The following is an 18,735-nucleotide window of genomic DNA, read 5'->3' as shown; positions in this document are numbered from 1 at the left end:
CATTACATTCTGCTGCATGAATGTAATGCACATCATAATCTGGACAGGTGACACCCTCTTAAGCACTGTTTCAGCACTTTAAAAAAAAAAAAAAAAACAAGTAATCCGAGCCAGACCCATCAATCATATTTCAGTAGTTTAATGATTTTTGCTTTTGCATAGCAACTGTGTGATTTTTAGTTTCCTCCTCACCATCGTTACTATGCCCATATAGAAAATATATTAACACTTTCATTAAACTATTCAATGAAAACAGATACATCATGCACACAATATGCACAATTATAATAAATGTGAGTGGTGAGCTCCATAAGAACACAGAGAACAGATAAGAACTGATAATATGTAAGATTATTGCTTTGATTTCAAACTTAAAGCTATCCTCTGTTATAGGACAAGAGTGATTAGAGAGAGTGTGTGATACTTTACAACATTTAAGAGTTATTCCATTTGTTCCACATCTGTATAACCGGTGCCTCTGTCTCACTTTAGTGTGTAAACACATGCAATAGAGAAATATTGTAATATTCATAATTTAGAACGTCATCAAATTTTAAAATCGCAGCTGCTTGTGCATATCTGCTGCTTTCTTGAGGAAACTGTTCATTAGCACTTTTTGTTTTCGTCAGACTGCAACATGGCGTACCTTTAACGCTTTCATTCGTATGTGTAGTATAAAAAATAAAATCTCACATTTCCCACAAGTCAAGTAATTTTGCATCAACACTTGACTCATTCTGCTCAGTCTATTCATTAAAAGTATTTTAGAAAATGTGTGTTTGGGGTCGGTATCTTTAGGTCACTGCTACTTGAACCTTGGACCGCTGTTGAAGCTCAGAAAATTCATCCACGCTGGCGATGAGCTGCATTTGAGCCGAGAGCTCCAAACAGGTGGGAAATCTGTTTTCTGTCTATGTCCACCAATGCTTAGATCACATTATCAAACATGTGCATGGACTGCATGATGTTCCCATCCTGAAAAAGAAAAAAGAATTCTGTATTTTCAGCAGCTGTGGATGTGTAGCTGCACTGCTGTTTGAAACAGATATTATTATTAACCTTCTGACACGTCTCAAGGAACTCATCCATCGTGACCACTCCATCGTTGTTCTTGTCCATTTTCTGGAAAAATGCAACAAGTTACAAATGATGATTTAACTTTTAAGTAACTAAATGACTTCATTCATGACCCCAGTCATAAATGAGGGGATGTGCAGATGTGACATTTGTAATTATAAAATCTACCTCTCTTACAACCTTTCACAGTTTTTACAGGCTCTGACCCATTTGTGCTGAAAAAAAATAATGGAAAGTTCTGTGACATAATTAATAACAGCCAACCTTGTTACGGTCTATCATGACCCTATATTTAACCGAATAAATATAGCAATATGGCAAACACAAATAGGAACATTAACTATGAAAGTTTAAAATGTATTGACCTCATTCTCCAAGTTTAGTTTTACCAGGTGCTAAAAGTTCTTTCACATATTTGCAAAATCCTTTAAAACCTGCATTGTTTACATTTGTGTTTGTGAGCCAACTAGACATTTCTGGAAATGCTCCAGTCTTGCAGGACAAAAATTATTTTACCAGATGACACAAAAAACAGGGATTGGCCTAAAAAAAATCTATGTTCTATAGTAACTCTACGGGGTAGCTTAAGTAGCCCAAACATCATAGCTCAGGCTTTCTCAGTTGGTGTGAAGTCCATTCTACCTCGTTGCCTTTGAAAAACCAGTCGACATTTCAAAGGGACTCAGAAACAGTAATGGAAGCTGGGGCTGCCACTATGGATCATCAATGAATTCCTTTCAGCAGGTCCTCCCATAATCATTGACGTCAGGGTTTTTTGTTGGGTTTTTTTGCAGCTTTCTGGCACTGCCAACCGCCCATTTTCAGTGGAAGTCCATGGAACATGTTCTAGTTTAATCACCACTACCAAATTGCTGAAAAGGTGGATTCCTGCTTATTTATGTTGTGCACAGGAATGAAGATACGCCTTCACCTGCCATCACTCACATGCAGGCAGGTGACACCATGCTTCCCAGTAATCGAGAGTGGGCTGTAACTTGGTAAGATATACAGCAATATATTGAAAATAGTTCTGGTTTTATTAGATCTGAGTTAAGCTTTTGAAAATGTGGATCACACAATCTTATTGAATAAGTCTCATCAGGCAGTGGGTGTGTCTGGATCAGCATTAGACTGGGTAAATGCTGCTTCATAGACAAAAGTTTTTTTGTTACTATCATCGGTTTAAACCCAGAAACGGCTGCTTCGAGATGTGTTGTTCCACAGGGATCTGTTTTCTGAGCTACACTGTTTAGCTTCAAATTTTTTGCCTTTTGGACGATTATTCATCATTTAAAAGCCCAATTTAGAAATAAAACATGTCTTTAAGTTGGGTTATTTTTGTGTGTATGAAGCAGAGCAAAAGCAAAATATTCAAATTCATAGATATCCACTCTCTGACGAAGCTGGCTGTTTAACCCACAGCTCCACATTTACACTAATGGGCACAACAGTGACACAGTAGATAAAGTAAATGCTTTACCCATCACTTTCAGTACATTCTGACTCACTTTGAGTTCAGTGTTGGAGATGTGTGATGTGTGATCTGATTATTTGTGAGTTTTTACCTGAAAGAAGCTGTCAACATGCTCTTTCGGTGCACTATCTTTCATGTGGGGGTATGTATACTTCCCCATCATGTCATAGATGGAGTGCATTATTTCTGTCATCTCCTGGAAGAACAGACAGAAGGAAAATAAATATGAAAAAGACATGAGCTGCCAATGTAATAAAAAGAAAAAAACAGGCAGTGATTGGTTGGTTTACCTCTCTGGTGATGCAGCCGTCCTTGTTGATATCATACAGATTAAAGGCCCAGTTGAGTTTATCAGTGATGGAGCCTCTCAGGATGATGGACAGACTTATAACAAAGTCCTACAGCAGGGAAAGAAAACAGGCACTAAAAGTGAAGACCACAATAAAGACAAAAAAGGCACAGACAAAACTTTTCAATATTTGCTGCATTGATACTATGTTTTATGTTTTTTCAGTTCCAACCCTGTGTTACTGACACCCACAGAGTTTCACCAACAGAGTGAAATCATTTTAAAAAGTAATGAGATTTATACAAGATGTGCACCAAGAACAAAGCTTTATGCTGCTTTCTTCCAAACTCTAAGAAAAAGTATAATCAAACTACACAGCATAGATAAAGAAAAGGACAGTAAAGAAGATGAAAAAGGAAAAGGGAAAACATCTCTGTGAGCTGCAGGGAATGAAAGGAGGCTTTGAGGTGTGTATCTCACCTCAAAGTTGACCGAGCCATTGTTCTGTGTGTCAAAGGCTTCAAACAAGAAATGCGCATACATACTTGAATCTGCAAAAGAGAATATAAGAAAGCAAGTTACTGTAACTGTGCAGCAGTCACGTCAATGATTTTGTGTAATGACAGCCTAAACTGACAGAAACAGAAAAATATTAGAGACATTAAAGATGTGGACAGGTAATTAAATGTGCATCAGTTAAGAGGTAATAGTGTTTTGAACTGTGCTGCTCAGTCGTGGGTTGTTTATCGCACTTTGTAAACATGCAAAAACATGCAAATGCATTTTATCTATGCACAAATTATATCAAGCACAGATACACAAAAAGTCTGATTTTAAAATGATTTAATATATGACTGCAGATTCAGTTAAAGCCAGATAAACACATTTAACAAGTATACAAGCACTGTGCAAAAGTCTTGAGCCACCCATCGTATATATTTGGCTGGGAAAATGGGAAATAGATGTAGCAAGTTTTTTAAAAACATGTGCAAACATACCTGGAAGTACAGTGTATGAGACAAAAACAGAGTTTGTGCAATTCTAACCGAAAGTCAGTATTTGGTATGACCTTCAACACAGTCTGAACTCTCCCAGGCAAGCTTTCCTGTAATTGCATTAGTCTTCAGAAATAGTTCCCCAGGCTTTGTGAAGGACTTTCAAAGCTCTTCTGTGGACGTTGGCTGCCTTTTGTTCTGTTCTCTGTCATGACGATCCCACACTTCTTCAGCAATGCCGTGGTCCGTGCTCTGGGGAGGTCAATCAATGACTGATTGTGTTCCATTGTCTGTTTTTCTATTCAGGTAAGCTTTCACAGCACTGGCGGTGTGTTTGGGATCATTGTCATTGTGAAGAATGAAGCTGTTGCCAAGCAGATGCTTTCCAGATGATGGATCAAAATAATTCATAATTCCATAAATTTTGACAAGATCCTCAATAACACTGACTGAAATGCAGCCCCAAACTATGACAGAGCCTCCAGTGTTTTACAGAGAGCTTTAGACAGCCACTGTTGTACCTCTCTCCTGTCCTCTTCTGTACATACTTACTACATTCTGAACCCAAATTTTCACATTTTAGTCCAGTTCTTGTGTAATTTGGACTACCTCAGCCTTTTTTCCCTGTATCACTTCCTCAAGAATGGCTTCTTCACATGCACCATTTCTGATGAAGCTTTGAACAGTATAACGATCAGCAGAAGGGCCAGATGCATCTCTCAGGTCCTGTTTCAGGTCTTTGCTTGATTTTCAGAAAGTGTTCATGTGCTGTAGATTTTTTAAACCAGTCATTTCCAGTCAGCCATCCTTCATGGTTTTAACAAAAAATTGTTCATAGGTCAATGTTAAGTAGCTTTCCTCTGTAAATGCTCAGGACTGAAAAGGAATGAAAAAGCAGCTAATGCCCAAAGAAAAGCTTTGAAAGACCTTCAAAAAACCTGGAGAACTATTGCTGAAGACTGTCAGGGACCTGGATCTGAGGGGCCCAGGGTCCATGAGCAGTGTGGACTCATTATATGTGTTTTTACTGCACTGTGCTGCTGTTCCTGTGCTTCCATGCTTGTATGTAGAGGCCGGTGTGTGTGGGTGCGGCTGGTCCGATAGGCCAGGTGACAGGCACTTTCAGGCCTGGTGGGTGTGGCCCTGCCAGGTGGCTGGCCACACTTGAAGATCATGCCACGCACCTGCAGCTGATCAGCCTCGTCGGGGGAGCTATTTAAGAGTGTGATTGCGCTCTGTTGCGTGAAACTCCATGTCAGTTTTCCTAGTGACCCAAGTTTAGTGAGTGTATTAAAGTTGTAGTGCTGTAGTTAAGTGTCCTGACGGCTGCCTCTGTTATTTCCCCCCAGGAGGAGCGTGGAAAACAAGAGGGCAGTGAGGACGGGTTGTGCGGACACATGGGAGCGGAGAACACCGAGCACGGTTTTTGGGAAGAAGACATGGCACGGGAGTCAGGGGAGCGCACGGGGATTTATTATGTAATATTTACATCACTGTAAATAAACGCACTACATTCATCGCACAAGAGTCCTGCGTTTGGGTCCTCCCTCCCCCTCATCCCCATGGTCTCCCATTGCAGACCGTGACAAAAGACGGCTTAAAAAAACATTAATAATCTGGTGCCTTGGAAGCAAAATATGAGAGGTGGTTCAAGACTTTTGCACAGTATTGTGTATAATTTGACCCTGCTTTTAAAGATGAAAGAAGTGTTTATAACCACAAATGTGTATGTTATTTGTCACTGTCATAGTAAAGCAAAGCTGAAAGTATTATAATTTAAATACATATTTGAATTGAACGCACCTAACCAGTTCAATCCTCAGTGAATACATTGAAGACACATGAGACAGAACATTTCCTCCTACCTAGCTCCTTAGAAAAAAAATTGAATAAAATGTAAAACATGGGATAAAAGGAAGTGAGTGTGACTGACCTCCCTGAGGGAAGAACTGGGAATATATGCTTTTAAACGTCTCCTCATTCACCACACCACTCGGACACTCCTGTGGAAATCATAAAATTATTATGTGGACCAAAAAAAAACCTTCACACATACTTTCCAATGCACATAAATAGCACAGTAGAGCCACATCATAATTGATGGTTTTCAAGTATTGCGCATTCATTGCAAGAGGAATGATCAATGATTTCCAGGAAACGTTGACTGACATTTTTGAATCCCCGGTAGAGGACCTGCAGCTCTTTTTTGCTGAATTTGGTCTGCTGTACAAGACGGTCAAGGCCCTCAGGTCTGTAATACACTGTCGATAGTTCACCATCTTCAACTATGCTCCCTGCATCGGAGGAATGAAGACAGAAAGGAAACAGTTTCTCTTTGAGCGTCCCTGAAATGACGGAAACTTTAGAGAGGAAAAGGCAAAGAGACTAAAAGAGTAAAAATCAATGTTTTGTTTGTGTTTAATTTAATTGATGTGGTGTGACAAAGTGCGTGTCCTAACACTTGCTTTGATCAACTGAAGAGCTGGAGCCAGAACGACAGCAGGGCAGCAGTTTGAGGAAGCGCTGCTTTAAGGTCTTTTTATTGGGTTTGGATGGAGGATTACCTGGAAAGAACCAGATCAGACCAGAGATTAGAAGCAGACTCAGTGGCCCACAAAGTCAGCGCCATGCTAAATGGATAAAACACTGGGCAAACTAGACTCAAATACTTGAAATCACTTGTCTTGCATAGAAATAAGTTTGCTGACCTGGCTTTGAATCTGTGTGACCCATTACATCTGTTGGGACAGGACCCAGCAGAGTCGAGTCTCAAGTCTGAGCTCCTCTAAGATACAGAAATCAGCTGACAGATTCCTAAATTTTTAACATTATTTAATCTAATTTCTCTTTAGATATGAAAAGAAGTTTGTGTCATTATTTATTTAACTATAAGGTCTCTTTAAATATAAATTAACTGGTTTTTGGAGTCAGCAAACACAGCAACGGATTATCTGTAATACTAACACAGCGCTGCAAGCATTGCTGACAGTGTGGTAAGCATTTAAATAATATAGCACTTTTCTACCTGAGCACTCAAAATGCTTTATACAACATAACATTCACACACAGATTCATACAAGCACCTTTTTCCTTTGTGTAAGTGCTTTCTATCTAATGTTGTTCACACACTGATGGATGCATCAGGAACAACTCAGGGTTCAGTATCTTGCTCAAGGGTACTTTGGCATACAGACTGGAGCAACCGGGGATCAAACCACCAACCTTCAAACTGTAGATAACCCATCCTGCCACCGCAACCCTAAAAACTGAACGGCAATGCTGCCATAATGTTTAGCATGTTTACTGTTTGAGTTTAACATGTTAGAATGCTAACTTTTGTTAATTGTTACTAAAACAAAATAGCCAATAGAAATCTTGGGCAAATTCAAATTGTGATGGTGCTGCTAGGTGAAAACTCAGAGAACAACCAAATTCTTTATGGTTTCAAAAAGCTATCTTCTTCATTATCTTTTAAAACCTCCATATTTTTGACTAACTCATTAAAAAGCTGTAGCATTAATTTAGACGCATTTACCCAAAGTGTGATGTTCCTGTACCGGTGGACCTAAAATAATGCCGGGTGAAGTCAAAGATATCAGAACTACAGAAATCACACAACAGGGTGCTAAGAGAGGAACTGTGCTACTGCACGAGGTACTCCATGTAAGAGCACAGCGAGACAGTGGTGGGGTCACAGTAGGAATGACAGGATTGGGATTATATCAGGGTTCAGCTATGAGCCCCCCTCTTGTTTGTAATGGTGATGGACAGGCAAACAGCAGGAGTCTCTGTTCGAAGATGGCATTGGGATCTGTAGTGAGAGTAGAGAGCAGGTTGAAAAGAGACTTGAGATGTGGAAGTATGCGCTGGAGAGCAGAGGAATGTGGATGACCTTAAATAAACCATTGAAAATCAACAGACAGCACAAAATTGAGGTGAAGAAGAGAGTGTAGGCAGGGTGGAGTGGGTAGAGATGGGTGTCGGGGTTTTTTTTAACAGAACGGTAGCAGCAAGAGTGAAGGGAAACTTTACAAGACCTGCTATGATGTTTGCGGAGACAGTAACACTAACAATAACACAGCTGGCAGAACTTAAGATGCTAAGGTTTTCTTTGGGTGTGACTGAAATGGACGTGATTAGAAATTAATGTATCAGAAGGAAAGATCAGGTCGAGCGATATGGAGACAAAGTTAGGGAGACGAGGCTGAGATAATTTGGACACCTGCAGAAGAGATATAGTGGAAAAACTGGACAAAGAACAATGAAGGCAGAGCTTCCAGGGCGGAGGAAATGAGGAGGACTACAGAGAAGATTCATGGATGTAGTGATGGAAGAGGAAACTAGGGAAGGTCACATGAAGGTAGATGATCTGCTGTGGCAACCTCTAAAGGAAGCAGCCAGAAGAAGAAGAAGAAAACATATCAGGACTTCTCAATTATTAATTAAGTCGCATGTTTGCGTTCAATTATTCATCTGACAGAATTCAAACTTGTGTGACTAACTGACTCTGAACCATCCCTTAGTCATCTTGCTAAAGGCCCAGGCAGTTTAGGGACCGGCCATAATGCACTGAGAACCTCTCAGTTCCCCTCTTCTTACTTCTAATGCATTTAGATGGCACTTTTGCACGTCATTAACTTTGTTTCTTCTCTCTCCTCCAGTTTATTTGTTGTTCGCTTTGCCCCTTCTCTCTCTTATTGAACCTGCATTTATTGTTTTCATGTCTGTTTTTCACTGTGCCATGCTCCTCTTCCCTAGCTGCTCTTGCACCACACGCCCTCGAGACCGGATCTGCTGAAGACATCTTCTTGCTAAACAAATCCACTGTTAGCAATTTCTATAAACTCTATAATTTTGTAGCGATATGACTTTGCAATATAAAGTTAATTGGTTAATTACTAATGCTGTAATTTGGTGTTATATGAATACAACTGAATTGAATTGTTAAAGGCTCTTGATTGTGTTAAGCTTGTTTAGTAGATTTTAGCCTCTTTTCCAAAGCCAGACACAGAAATATTATATTAACCCAAAATAAGCCAAGGACAAGCAGAAAGTGGATAGGAGGGGATGGAGAAATCTATTCTGACATTTACTTCCTTTGCTCTGCTTGCTGCTTTTTTCTGCTTTCTTCTCTTATCTTTTTTTCCAGCAACGACTTTCTGAACTTTAACTTTTGTCTTAGAGTTTTCTCAGACAAACCAAGTTTATTTTGTGTAATACAATATCACATGTAAAGTTTTACAGACTTATAAACATCAAGACAAAATAAAACAAAGTCAAATAAAACCATTAAAACATTTAAAATATGCAAATATACTATGATAAAAAAAAATATTAAAAAAGCTATGAAACCCTGCAAAGACGGTGAAATAAGAAAGAAGTAGACAGAAACATAAAGAAAGAAAACAATCTTAGAAATAACTGAAGCAGAAGAAAGTGACGTTAATGAAGGAAAGCGTCCTCTACTTGTTAACTAGTTTACTAACATAGTGGTAAGGCTGTGGTACCATGAAAACAGACATTCATATTACTGGTTAAATATAACATTAAAGAAAATTTTAAAACATTCTTGGAAGCGCTTAGATTTATTATAAGTTGTGATGAAAACGGGATGATTAAAGGTCTAAAAATTAAAGTAGTTCTGTAGTCGCCAGAGAAAAAGTTTTTTTCTGCCACCAGAGGGCAGTGGTGCGTTTAAGATTGTGAAGGGCCTCCAAGTCAAATAAAGGGTGAACAAACGTGTGCAGTCAGCAGCAGCAGTGAATGGCTTGAGATCAGACACAAAAAGAACTGCAGACATACACACAGTCCTATTGATCCAAACACTGGAAACAGCAGAGGAAATTAAAAAATAAGGTGTTTAAATAATGATGATGATGATCATGATGATGGAACAACAAATAAAACTGTTTAACCTGTAAACTTTTTATTCACAATAAAGAGAAACCTATGAACCCACAAACATCAGTCGCTGTTAGCGGATGCTGCAAATATGAAATATAAGACCCTTTGCACGTGCAAAACAAGCAAGGTGTAAATTGCAGTAATACATCCAAAGTATTAAAATGCACAGTGAAACTCTTTTCCTTTTTTGCCTGTAGAAGCAAGCTTTTGTCTTCTTTAAGCAATTACTGTAGCTCCCAGGGTGGCAGTAACTGTTCAGTGCACTTATCATGAACATCAGTGACAGTGGATGCTGAGGATATATCAATCAAACTATCAAATACAGCAGCTGCATGACCATGGAAAAACAAACAAAGCTTTATACAGCCTTTCACACAAATGCACACACACACACACACTCGCGCTGCATGAAAAACACCTCAGATTTGTGATTGAATGTGGCAAAATTATAAATGACTTTTAAAAAAGCACAAAATAAACTGTAAAAGGAACAGAAAGGCTCCTTTTTTCAGGGCATTTCAGGCCACGAATACTTCCTAAGTTATTAAAAACCCATCTGAGGGAATCTGTTTGATGTGACTGTTTTACACACAAACAACACTGGAGGTTGTTCTTGCATAAAAAACAGCTACTAAATGAGCTGAAGCACGCTTTATGCTGCTTTTGTGAGTTCACAGGTTCATAAACATTAGCGGGACATTGTGTCATGATTTGATTCGTTCACAGATGAGCAAAAGCAACAAAGCATACCTGATTAATTATTAAGCAACTGTTCACCTGTCCCATACGTGTTGCAAATGAGCACCATATATCTGCAGGGGGTAGCTGGAGTTATGGATGAACAAAACTGAACAGCTATTTCAGCCGATGTTGACATTTCACAGTACCCAGCAGCTATTTGTCAGTTCAAGAGACCCTCATGGGTGACTTTGATCGCGTAAATCAATTTGAATAAATGCAGTCCTCTGGGGTAGATCAATGTTCGCTTTCCCATCGTTATAACTATCTTTACAGCCTCTTTCACCCTTTGGTATAACTACATTTACAGCCTCTTTGAGCCATCATTGTAACTATTTAAAGCCTCTTTCATCCACTGTTTCAAAAAGCACACAGGGGGGAAAGTAAGATTCACTGAAAGAACGAAATTAAAAGTTTCTGAAGGCCAAGCTGAAGATATTTCTCGGCAAGTTTTACTCATAAAAGGTCAATAACTTTCTCAGAAACCTTGAGCAGATTTTAAAGCTTTTGATGGGCCTGACGATTAGGCTTTTGATGAGCTGGATCAGGGAGATGACAAAAAACATTGAAGTGGTTGAAAATATTGACTTTGGAGTTCAATTTAATCATGAAGTGAAAGACTTAAATCTTCAAAAGGAGATTCTGATGATTTTACTTATAAAAAATGTATTTTCTATTATTATTTCATGGGGGGGGGGAGGACAAACCCTGAGAGACAATACACAACCTGTGACCTAAGTATCAGTATATCTTTCACCGATTCTTAAAAATCTTTTACAGTTCATTATAAAAGCTTAATTAATCTCTAAAGTAAAAATAATAATAATTGGCAAAAGGTGAGTTAAACCAACAACTGTGTGTCATTTAACTGTAAGCATTTCATGCTGACTTTAGGAGGCCATGACAGCCTATGCACTAAATGAACATTTGTAAGCTAATGTTGCCAGGGGCAACAGCTCCTGTACTTACAATAATCCCCCAGAAGGACGCAGTTCAGATTATAGATGTCCATTTCATGAAAAAGAACTGACACACGCAAACATACTTAAGTTTGCTCACTCGGGGCTGACAGCATGAGCTCTGCAGTGATCATATCAATAGTTTTATCTCATGACAGGCTTTTATTTTGAAATGAAATGTGTAAGTGTTGTATATTATAGATGGCTTCAGGTGATATTTTGATCCTTGAGTATTGTATAAAAAATGTCTGAAAATGATGCCACTTTTCTCATTCAAGCACACAAACATACATATCACAAGCATGTTTGTTCACTCGAGGAAATTATTCTGTCACACGACCATAAGCTGTATATAAAAGACATAAACAGCCTTTTTCCGCTTTTGTGTTTTGTAGTGAGGCTCATAATTTTAAAAATAAATATTATGCTGTGTTCAATAAGACTGAAGCTGGTGACTGAATCCATAAACCCATCAGTAAAACAGTCACGGAGGTCACAGTATAAGGGAACCAAAGGGTAATTTTCCCATAAACTTTTATATAAGAAAACATCAGTGTTCAACCAAAGGACTCAGCCGCTTCTGGCCAAATAATGCAGGTTCGGGGCCCTTTTATAATGCCTATACTTTTCAGACCAAGAAGCTGTTTTCATCTTTTAGTGAAGATAAACCTTTCAATCACTCCTTGGTGGCTGACTAAAGTGTAGGTCAGAAACCCCATCAGCTCCATGTTAGTGGATGGGATGTGGGTAAAACTAAAACATTAAAGTGCAGCTCAGACAAATGTTTCCCAAGGTTTATTTCTGTCATTTCAGATATTTTTATCATGATAGTGTAGGCTGAGGAGTTTATTAAAATTAGTTCTTTGAGGCTATAAAATTGGATATGATTACATGGTGGACATACTATGAATGTTTCATATTTCGGTACATCTTTATAGCCAGTCTGTAATTACAACACTCACGAAAATATTAGTCCCAAATTATGACTAAGGTTAAGATTGAAACATGACATCTTCCTACCAAAACCTACGAATTTAATTAATAAACATGTAGAAAGTTGTGAAAACTGCTCCTGGCCTTTTGGGTTTGAATGTATTAATTAAGCACATTATGTGTTCATCAGTGAGCTTTAACACTGATTATCTTAACTTTGGACAAAGGGCTAAATGTTCACAGTTTTTATGTTGAGGTACCAAGTCCATCCATCCATCAATCAGTCACAGAGTGGATTTGTTTCTAACCTAGTAAAGTCTCGAGTTCTCTTTATTTCATGATCTTCTAGGTGAGTTTACTTCCTTGTGTTCCTTCTATTCTATATTTATTACAATCTTTAGGATTAGCTTTGTATTTTAGTTCCAGTTACTGTTTGGTATTTATGTAGTGCATGATTTCTGCCTTGATTTCTTTAAATTCCACAGTGATCCTGATTTTTGGTCATATTTTGAACCTTTGGTTTCCTTCTGTATGGGATGAGTTTGTATGAATATCCCAGTCTTTCTAGCAGCTTTTGTGGAATTGTGATTCGTGCCACCTTTTTGCCTTCTCATGGTTTTTCCAGGTTTGTGGTGTCTGTGTTTGAGCCTTTGAATAAAGCTCATCTTTTGTTTCATTACTGGTCTGCATTTGGGTCCACTTTTTGAACTGAATTCTGATAAATCCATCCATTTTCTTAACAGCTTATTCAATCCAGGGTCATGGGGGCACTGGAGCCTATTTCAGCTGACTTTGGATGAGAGATCGGGTGCACAGAGGACAAGTCGCAAGCCCATCATAGCAAGCTGCTTCCAAGAATTTCATATGCAATCTAAGCAGATTTCCCAAACCATCAACCAATGCCTTTTTAACGGTGTTTTTCTGTGACATCATGGTTTAACTGTCCCACAGAAGCAGGCAGCCTGTACTACTGTAATAAGTGTAGTGCACAAAGGAATGTGTATCTATAATGCATGAACCAAGAAGTAAACAACATGAGGATTTCAGCAGCTTTACAGAAGAACGGTTGGACATAAAGACCATGTAGTGTTCAGTGTGAATTTTATCTGATGAATATTTCAAATACACTTTAATATAATTTTCCATAAGCATATGTTGCTGTTAGACAAAAACCATGGAGATGAAAGGAAGAGGCTTCGGGCTCTGCTTCACTGTTTAATAAAACACTTTGTTTGTGTCTTCTAAACACCTCTTAAAACCTCATGCACCTGTTCTCTGTTTGTTTAACCTGCTGCTGAGTGCATATCACACCTGCTATTGAGACAGCAACTATCAGCTATGAAATAAACTGTCATCTGTATAACATCTATCTCATACAGTACTTTAGAAACATCATATAAAAAACTAAATGGTGCTGCTATGTGCACCATATTAAAGGGGTTATTTTTACACATTTATGTGGTTATTTTTAAAGGAAAGGACTATTTAGGGAAGCTGTCAGAAAAATGACAGGCCAGCCTGCCAAAGCAAAGAGAGACCTGCGCGTGTGATCTCTAAAGAGGATTGTGTTTGCAAGCACTCGTGAGAAAAATAAACCAGTGAAATGTCTGAAAGAGAGAAGAGCCTCACTGATCTAATTAGGCTACGAACACTCACACTGCTAGATGTAATTTTAGGTGACGAGAGCCTGTTTTGCAATATTTTTCTGTTCTCTTGCTTTTCACCTTCAAGGCCTACGACTAGTGTGATTATCTAAACTACAGTAAATCCACATTGAGATTTTTATCATCCTAACTACTCATTAGCATTACTTTGTTCATATAAACAAATCTTTGTTTTCTTTTTTCTTTTCAAATTAATGTGTTTGTTCATTTTTCACTCCTTCAGCTAATCTGAGAAGAATCGTGTTGCTATGCTGTAACCAATTAATGGCACTGATGTTTGAGGAACAAAGTCATTGAACCATTATGTCAATTATTTAATAGTAAGGTGGGGAAAGTGCCCAGATAAAAGCAGACCGGCATGATGGTGATGTCTTCTGACTGCTGCTTGTTTAGAAAACTGAAAACAAGAAGAAAAGAAACACAGCTGAAAACCTAAAGATAGGCGTGTGGCTGTTGCCAAATTTCTACAGTGATTAATAATGATTTCTGATTAATTTTCTGTCCATTAGTTAAATTATTAATTGATCAGTAGCACGGGGCCACAGAAGGGACTGCTTTCAGTTAAATTTATAGCTAATGGCTCAAATAATACCACTATTGCTATTATTTACCCATCTTTTATTTCACATACAGTCAATTAGTTGTAAATCAAACACTAACTTCTTTACGTTAACTCCATTTATTATTTACATTGTAACACATTTTCTTCTTGCTGAGCCATTCATATGGAACATTATTTATCTTATTATTATTATTATTATTATTATTATTAGTAGTAGTAGTAGTAGTAGTAGTAGTAGTAGTAGTATAGTTCCAACTAAAAAATAATCAACATATGATGGCGACCTGACATTTTTAGATCTATTAGTTCACATTCTTATTATCAAAAAGTGGGGAGATGGTGTAAAGTTCATTTCAAAGGAAAATACCTGTGAGATCAGACTCTGAATAATTAATCAGATCATGCTGCTGTTTGGGGGAGCTGTAGAGCAGGGAGTTCACGTGCACAGACACTCACTAATTGTTTGATTGTGGTTTGTTAAAAGTCCCACAGTCGAATATCAATGAGCCGAAGTCTTCCGTCAAACCAAAACTTTCATCGCCGCAGTGAAGGCGCACTTCTTAGTGGAGATTTGAGCCAGGCCAGCGCCAAATCATTAAAAAATACTATTAAAACAAAGAAAGGCAAGAGTGACATGACGACACGCCTACCTGTGAGTGGGTCGTAAGATCTGTCCAGCTCTCTGGAGTCTGACAAACTCTGATCCTGACTCGTGGATTTCATGCTTCCCTCCCTCTCAGTTCTTTTCGGATCACCAAGCTGAACCTGCAGGATCTGTGCGAGCCGCAGTTTATCTACGACTTCAGCGCATTCACTCCCGATTGCATGTCACTTTTCTATGAGCATCAGTCAGTGTGGGCTGCAAATAAATGAACGACGGAGAAGCAAAAGTCCGCGCAAAGCTCGTCTGTCTGCTCCCTGCACTCCCAACTACAACTCTCTCTTCTTCGCGCTTATCAACAGCGCAGCGTCCACAGTTTGAAGGACTTCAGTGGATCTGAGGTTCAAATGTACTGCTGGCTTTAATTTTCTGCCAAACATCCAAAGTCCGCCTGCCAGCTGGAGCGTGTACAGGTGTCCTTGCAAAGACGCGAACAGAGAGAGAGAGAGGTAAACCATCAAAGCTGGGAGGAGTGATGAAGCAAAAGAGGGAGTGGCACAGCAGAGGGATGTGGGAGTGTGTACCTACTAATCTATGCCTGGCTCTCTGATGGATGGTCTCACCTTGGACTTGAGCCGCTCGGCATCCTAATACTTGCGGATCAATATCCTGTCAGCTTCACGTCCTTGGGTTGGCTCAGCAGAGTAAAAGAATGACTCACTCGTATTTTTTCAAGGTAGAAAAAATATTTGAATATTATCTCCATGAATGCGCACCATGGAGACACCATGCTATAGCTGCTTTTTGTAGACTGTAGAGGCACTCTTTCATAAAGTTGCATCTCTGTGAGGGTGTAGCTTTTACAGCTGTGCTTTGAGCTGAATATCAGAGGTGGAACAAAGAGGTGGATGAACCTCTGGCCACCTATATAAACAGCACTGAAGCCTATTTGAGCAATATGCACATACAACTGGAATTACATGCAGCAACTAGTGTTTCTCAAACCAAACTTTTCTCTGTTACCCACATGGCAAATTTGAATTTTGAGGTTTATCAAAAAATATTAGACTCAAAACATGTAGACAAATGTACTGATTTTCAGCGGGTATAATATTTTTATGGTTCCCATCTCACCAGCGTAGAAGAACTTGCACTAAACAGAACCAAAGTAAACCAGAATATTGTACAAACGGAAACTCTTTACCTGATAATAGTAACATCCAAGGACTTTTTTTTTAATTTTTTGCAAATTTCTTGTTTTCAGATTTTTCTCTTCTTCAGGCTAAAAATAAGAAATACTCAAGACCCGGTGCCACATAACTCGAAGTTTTTGGGCTCATAATAAAACTAGAATGGGAGCTTTACAGCTTTATAGTCGTTTCCACATGAAAAGCAGCACTTTTCATGATTAGCAAATGGACTTTTGCCTTTGAATTCTCTCATACAGAGAGTGATGTAAGTGAGAATACCTTTTCCAGGAAAAGCTGAAATAATCCTTGTTGGGGATAAATGGTGTAGTAGAGCTTCTTTAAAGACCAGCCAGCGAGAGAGGGATTATTGTGTCCCCAGTCAGAAGACTGATGGGGAGGGGAGAAAATATCTATCAGCTGCTGCAAAAAGAGGAAAGCGCAAGGCAAAGGTAGGACACAAAGAGAGGTCTGGTGAAGCAAAAAATATCAAACAGAGGGATGGTGGCGCATCTGAAGAGGAGGCTGAAGCAACAGAAGGAACACAGACATGAAAGAGAAATAGGAGAAGACGGAGGTAACACAGTGGAGAGGTATTTGAATATATTATGCGCCTGGGGACTGTTAAATCTCGCAGTATTGATGGTGTTTATCTCCCACAGGGGTTTACAGAGACATTTAGCACCTCTGCAGGCTGGAAAGTGGAGCCGACAGATAACCAATAATGAGCTCTGATTGATGCCTGGAGTTATGCACAGTGCAGGTGGCAAGCAACACACACACACACACACATGCATGCAGATACAGTAAAAGTATGCAGGACAATCCGGCAACAAGTACAAGCTTCCAGAGAAAAGGACAAAAAAGTGGTGCCGCATGACGTAAGGAGTTGTGCGCCTGCTCACATGTATCTCCACAACTCAGTCTGAGTTGATCTTGTGTTTTCTGCAGATACAAGAACACACAAATAAAGAAATAGGGTTGACAGAGGGAGTTCAGCCAAGACAAAGTAGGCAATCTCCCCTCAGATGAATATTTGATGAGAAGGGCGATATGCCTAAATGAAACATTATAAATACGCTGCAGCGTTAATGGGTTGTCACAGTAAAATACCCGGGCTTGGATCAATCCGACCGTCTAAGCCATCGTCAGTGCAGACACGAACACACACTGTAGAGATTATATCAGGGAGTTAATATAGTGCCCAGTATATAATGCTGACAATAGAGCTGGGCGATAGAACGATAACGATATGTATCGCGATATAACTTTTACTCGATAGAGAAATTAAGCTATCGCGATAGACCTCGCCGCTCTTGTCGTCTTAAAAAAAAAAAAAAGGTCAGCCGATCCAAATTCAGTAGCGCAGAGCCGAACCAATCACAGCCGCAGCGTCACGTCGCGTGACTTGTTACGTACAGCACAAGTGCCAAGCCGCACGTGTGTTTGTTTGGGAAGCAGCCAGCGGGTAATGGAGCCAGCGAATAATGGAGGAAATGAGTGTGCCGACTAGAAAAATCAACCGAGCGTGACCGAAGAGAAAACAGATGATGGTTCCAATGCCGGAGAGATTGTCGAACGGAAGAGCCATAGAAGTTCCGTAGTGTGAAGGTATTTCGGCTATTTCAAGTCTGACAAAAAACAGAGTAGCGTGCACTGTAAATTGTGCCGAAAGCAAGTCTGGAAATACAATAAACTGGTGCATGCGTCACACTGTGCGCCACGTTATTGTTTCGGTGAAATGAATTTCTACAATACTGTTAATTCTACTCTCTGCAGTGTTTACATGCTCACATATACACACAGTTACTGTCCCTCCACACATACGACTCGGTTCTGCTTCTATGCCCCAGCTTTGTTTACTTTTTCCCACCGAGGCTTCTAGACTTCTGATTGGCCAACATTTCTGCACGGTTAGGAATCTCGCTCCACCTGCTGCTTTGGCATGTTCATAGCAGCGTTTTCCTTCATTTCTGCCTTTATGTGTGGACGGGATTATTTTTTAAAACGAGAACGGAAAATCTCCGTTTTCAAAAATACCCGTGTACGTGTGGACGTAGCCTCAGTCTCTGACTGGAAGCGCTAATTCGTCATTCGGCTTTTGTCAGACTAAAGTAACTGTTAAAACTGTTTGAAAAGCTCAGCTATACAACAAGGAGAGATTGAGAATTTCCTTTTAGTTCTCAGTTTATTTGATATTGACAAAAGTTAGTCAGTTTTGTCTGTTCTTCTGTAAAACAAACTAAGATTTATTTTTAGAATTAATACTTTATTTCTAAGTGGAATTGACAATTTAGTCTGTTTCATTTGTTCTATTTTGAAACTTAAACGCTTTAGCGGCTGCCTTTTGTG

The 18,735-nt window shown here is 39.2% G+C and overlaps 1 protein-coding gene across 4 annotated transcripts; it reads right to left on the bottom strand.

Annotated features, from left to right (window-relative positions):
- Positions 1 to 619: 619 nt before the first annotated feature.
- LOC146668601 (A-type potassium channel modulatory protein KCNIP2-like) lies at positions 620 to 15,553 on the bottom strand. 4 transcript variants are annotated; one of them, XM_085408704.1, is made up of 9 exons: positions 15,246 to 15,553; positions 6,295 to 6,399; positions 6,005 to 6,180; positions 5,769 to 5,838; positions 3,321 to 3,391; positions 2,842 to 2,949; positions 2,643 to 2,747; positions 1,060 to 1,122; positions 620 to 975 (listed from the first exon to the last, which is right to left on the bottom strand). In XM_085408704.1, the coding sequence occupies exons 1-9, from the start codon at positions 15,316 to 15,318 to the stop codon at positions 928 to 930; spliced, it is 819 nt and encodes a 272-aa protein (XP_085264830.1). In that variant the 5' UTR covers positions 15,319 to 15,553; the 3' UTR covers positions 620 to 927. The 4 variants fall into 4 exon arrangements, with proteins under 4 accessions (XP_085264830.1, XP_085264832.1, XP_085264833.1 ...); XM_085408706.1 differs by having other exon boundaries at positions 6,005 to 6,125; positions 6,297 to 6,399; XM_085408707.1 differs by having other exon boundaries at positions 6,005 to 6,129; positions 6,301 to 6,399.
- Between the last annotated feature and the right edge of the window lie 3,182 nt (positions 15,554 to 18,735).

The sequence above is a fragment of the Rhamphochromis longiceps genome, linkage group LG6 (genome assembly GCF_057381845.1).
Source record: "Rhamphochromis longiceps isolate RC_006_pf linkage group LG6, R_longiceps_female_GT1.1, whole genome shotgun sequence".
Lineage (NCBI taxonomy): Eukaryota > Metazoa > Chordata > Actinopteri > Cichliformes > Cichlidae > Rhamphochromis > Rhamphochromis longiceps.
The sequence above is the reverse complement of the archived record's forward strand: the minus strand, read 5'-3'. Positions and strand labels throughout refer to the sequence as shown.

Bases quoted from the DNA above. Each gene is read 5' to 3' on its own strand.
- LOC146668601 (XM_085408704.1), bottom strand. From the start codon at position 15,318: ATGAAATCCACGAGTCAGGATCAGAGTTTGTCAGACTCCAGAGAGCTG. The intron at 6,400-15,245 runs GTAGGCGTGTCG...GGTTCTTTCCAG, and splicing joins ATCTTACGACCCACTCACAG to GTAATCCTCCATCCAAACCC. The intron at 1,123-2,642 runs GTAAAAACTCAC...GCATTTTTCCAG, and splicing joins ATGTTGACAGCTTCTTTCAG to AAAATGGACAAGAACAACGA.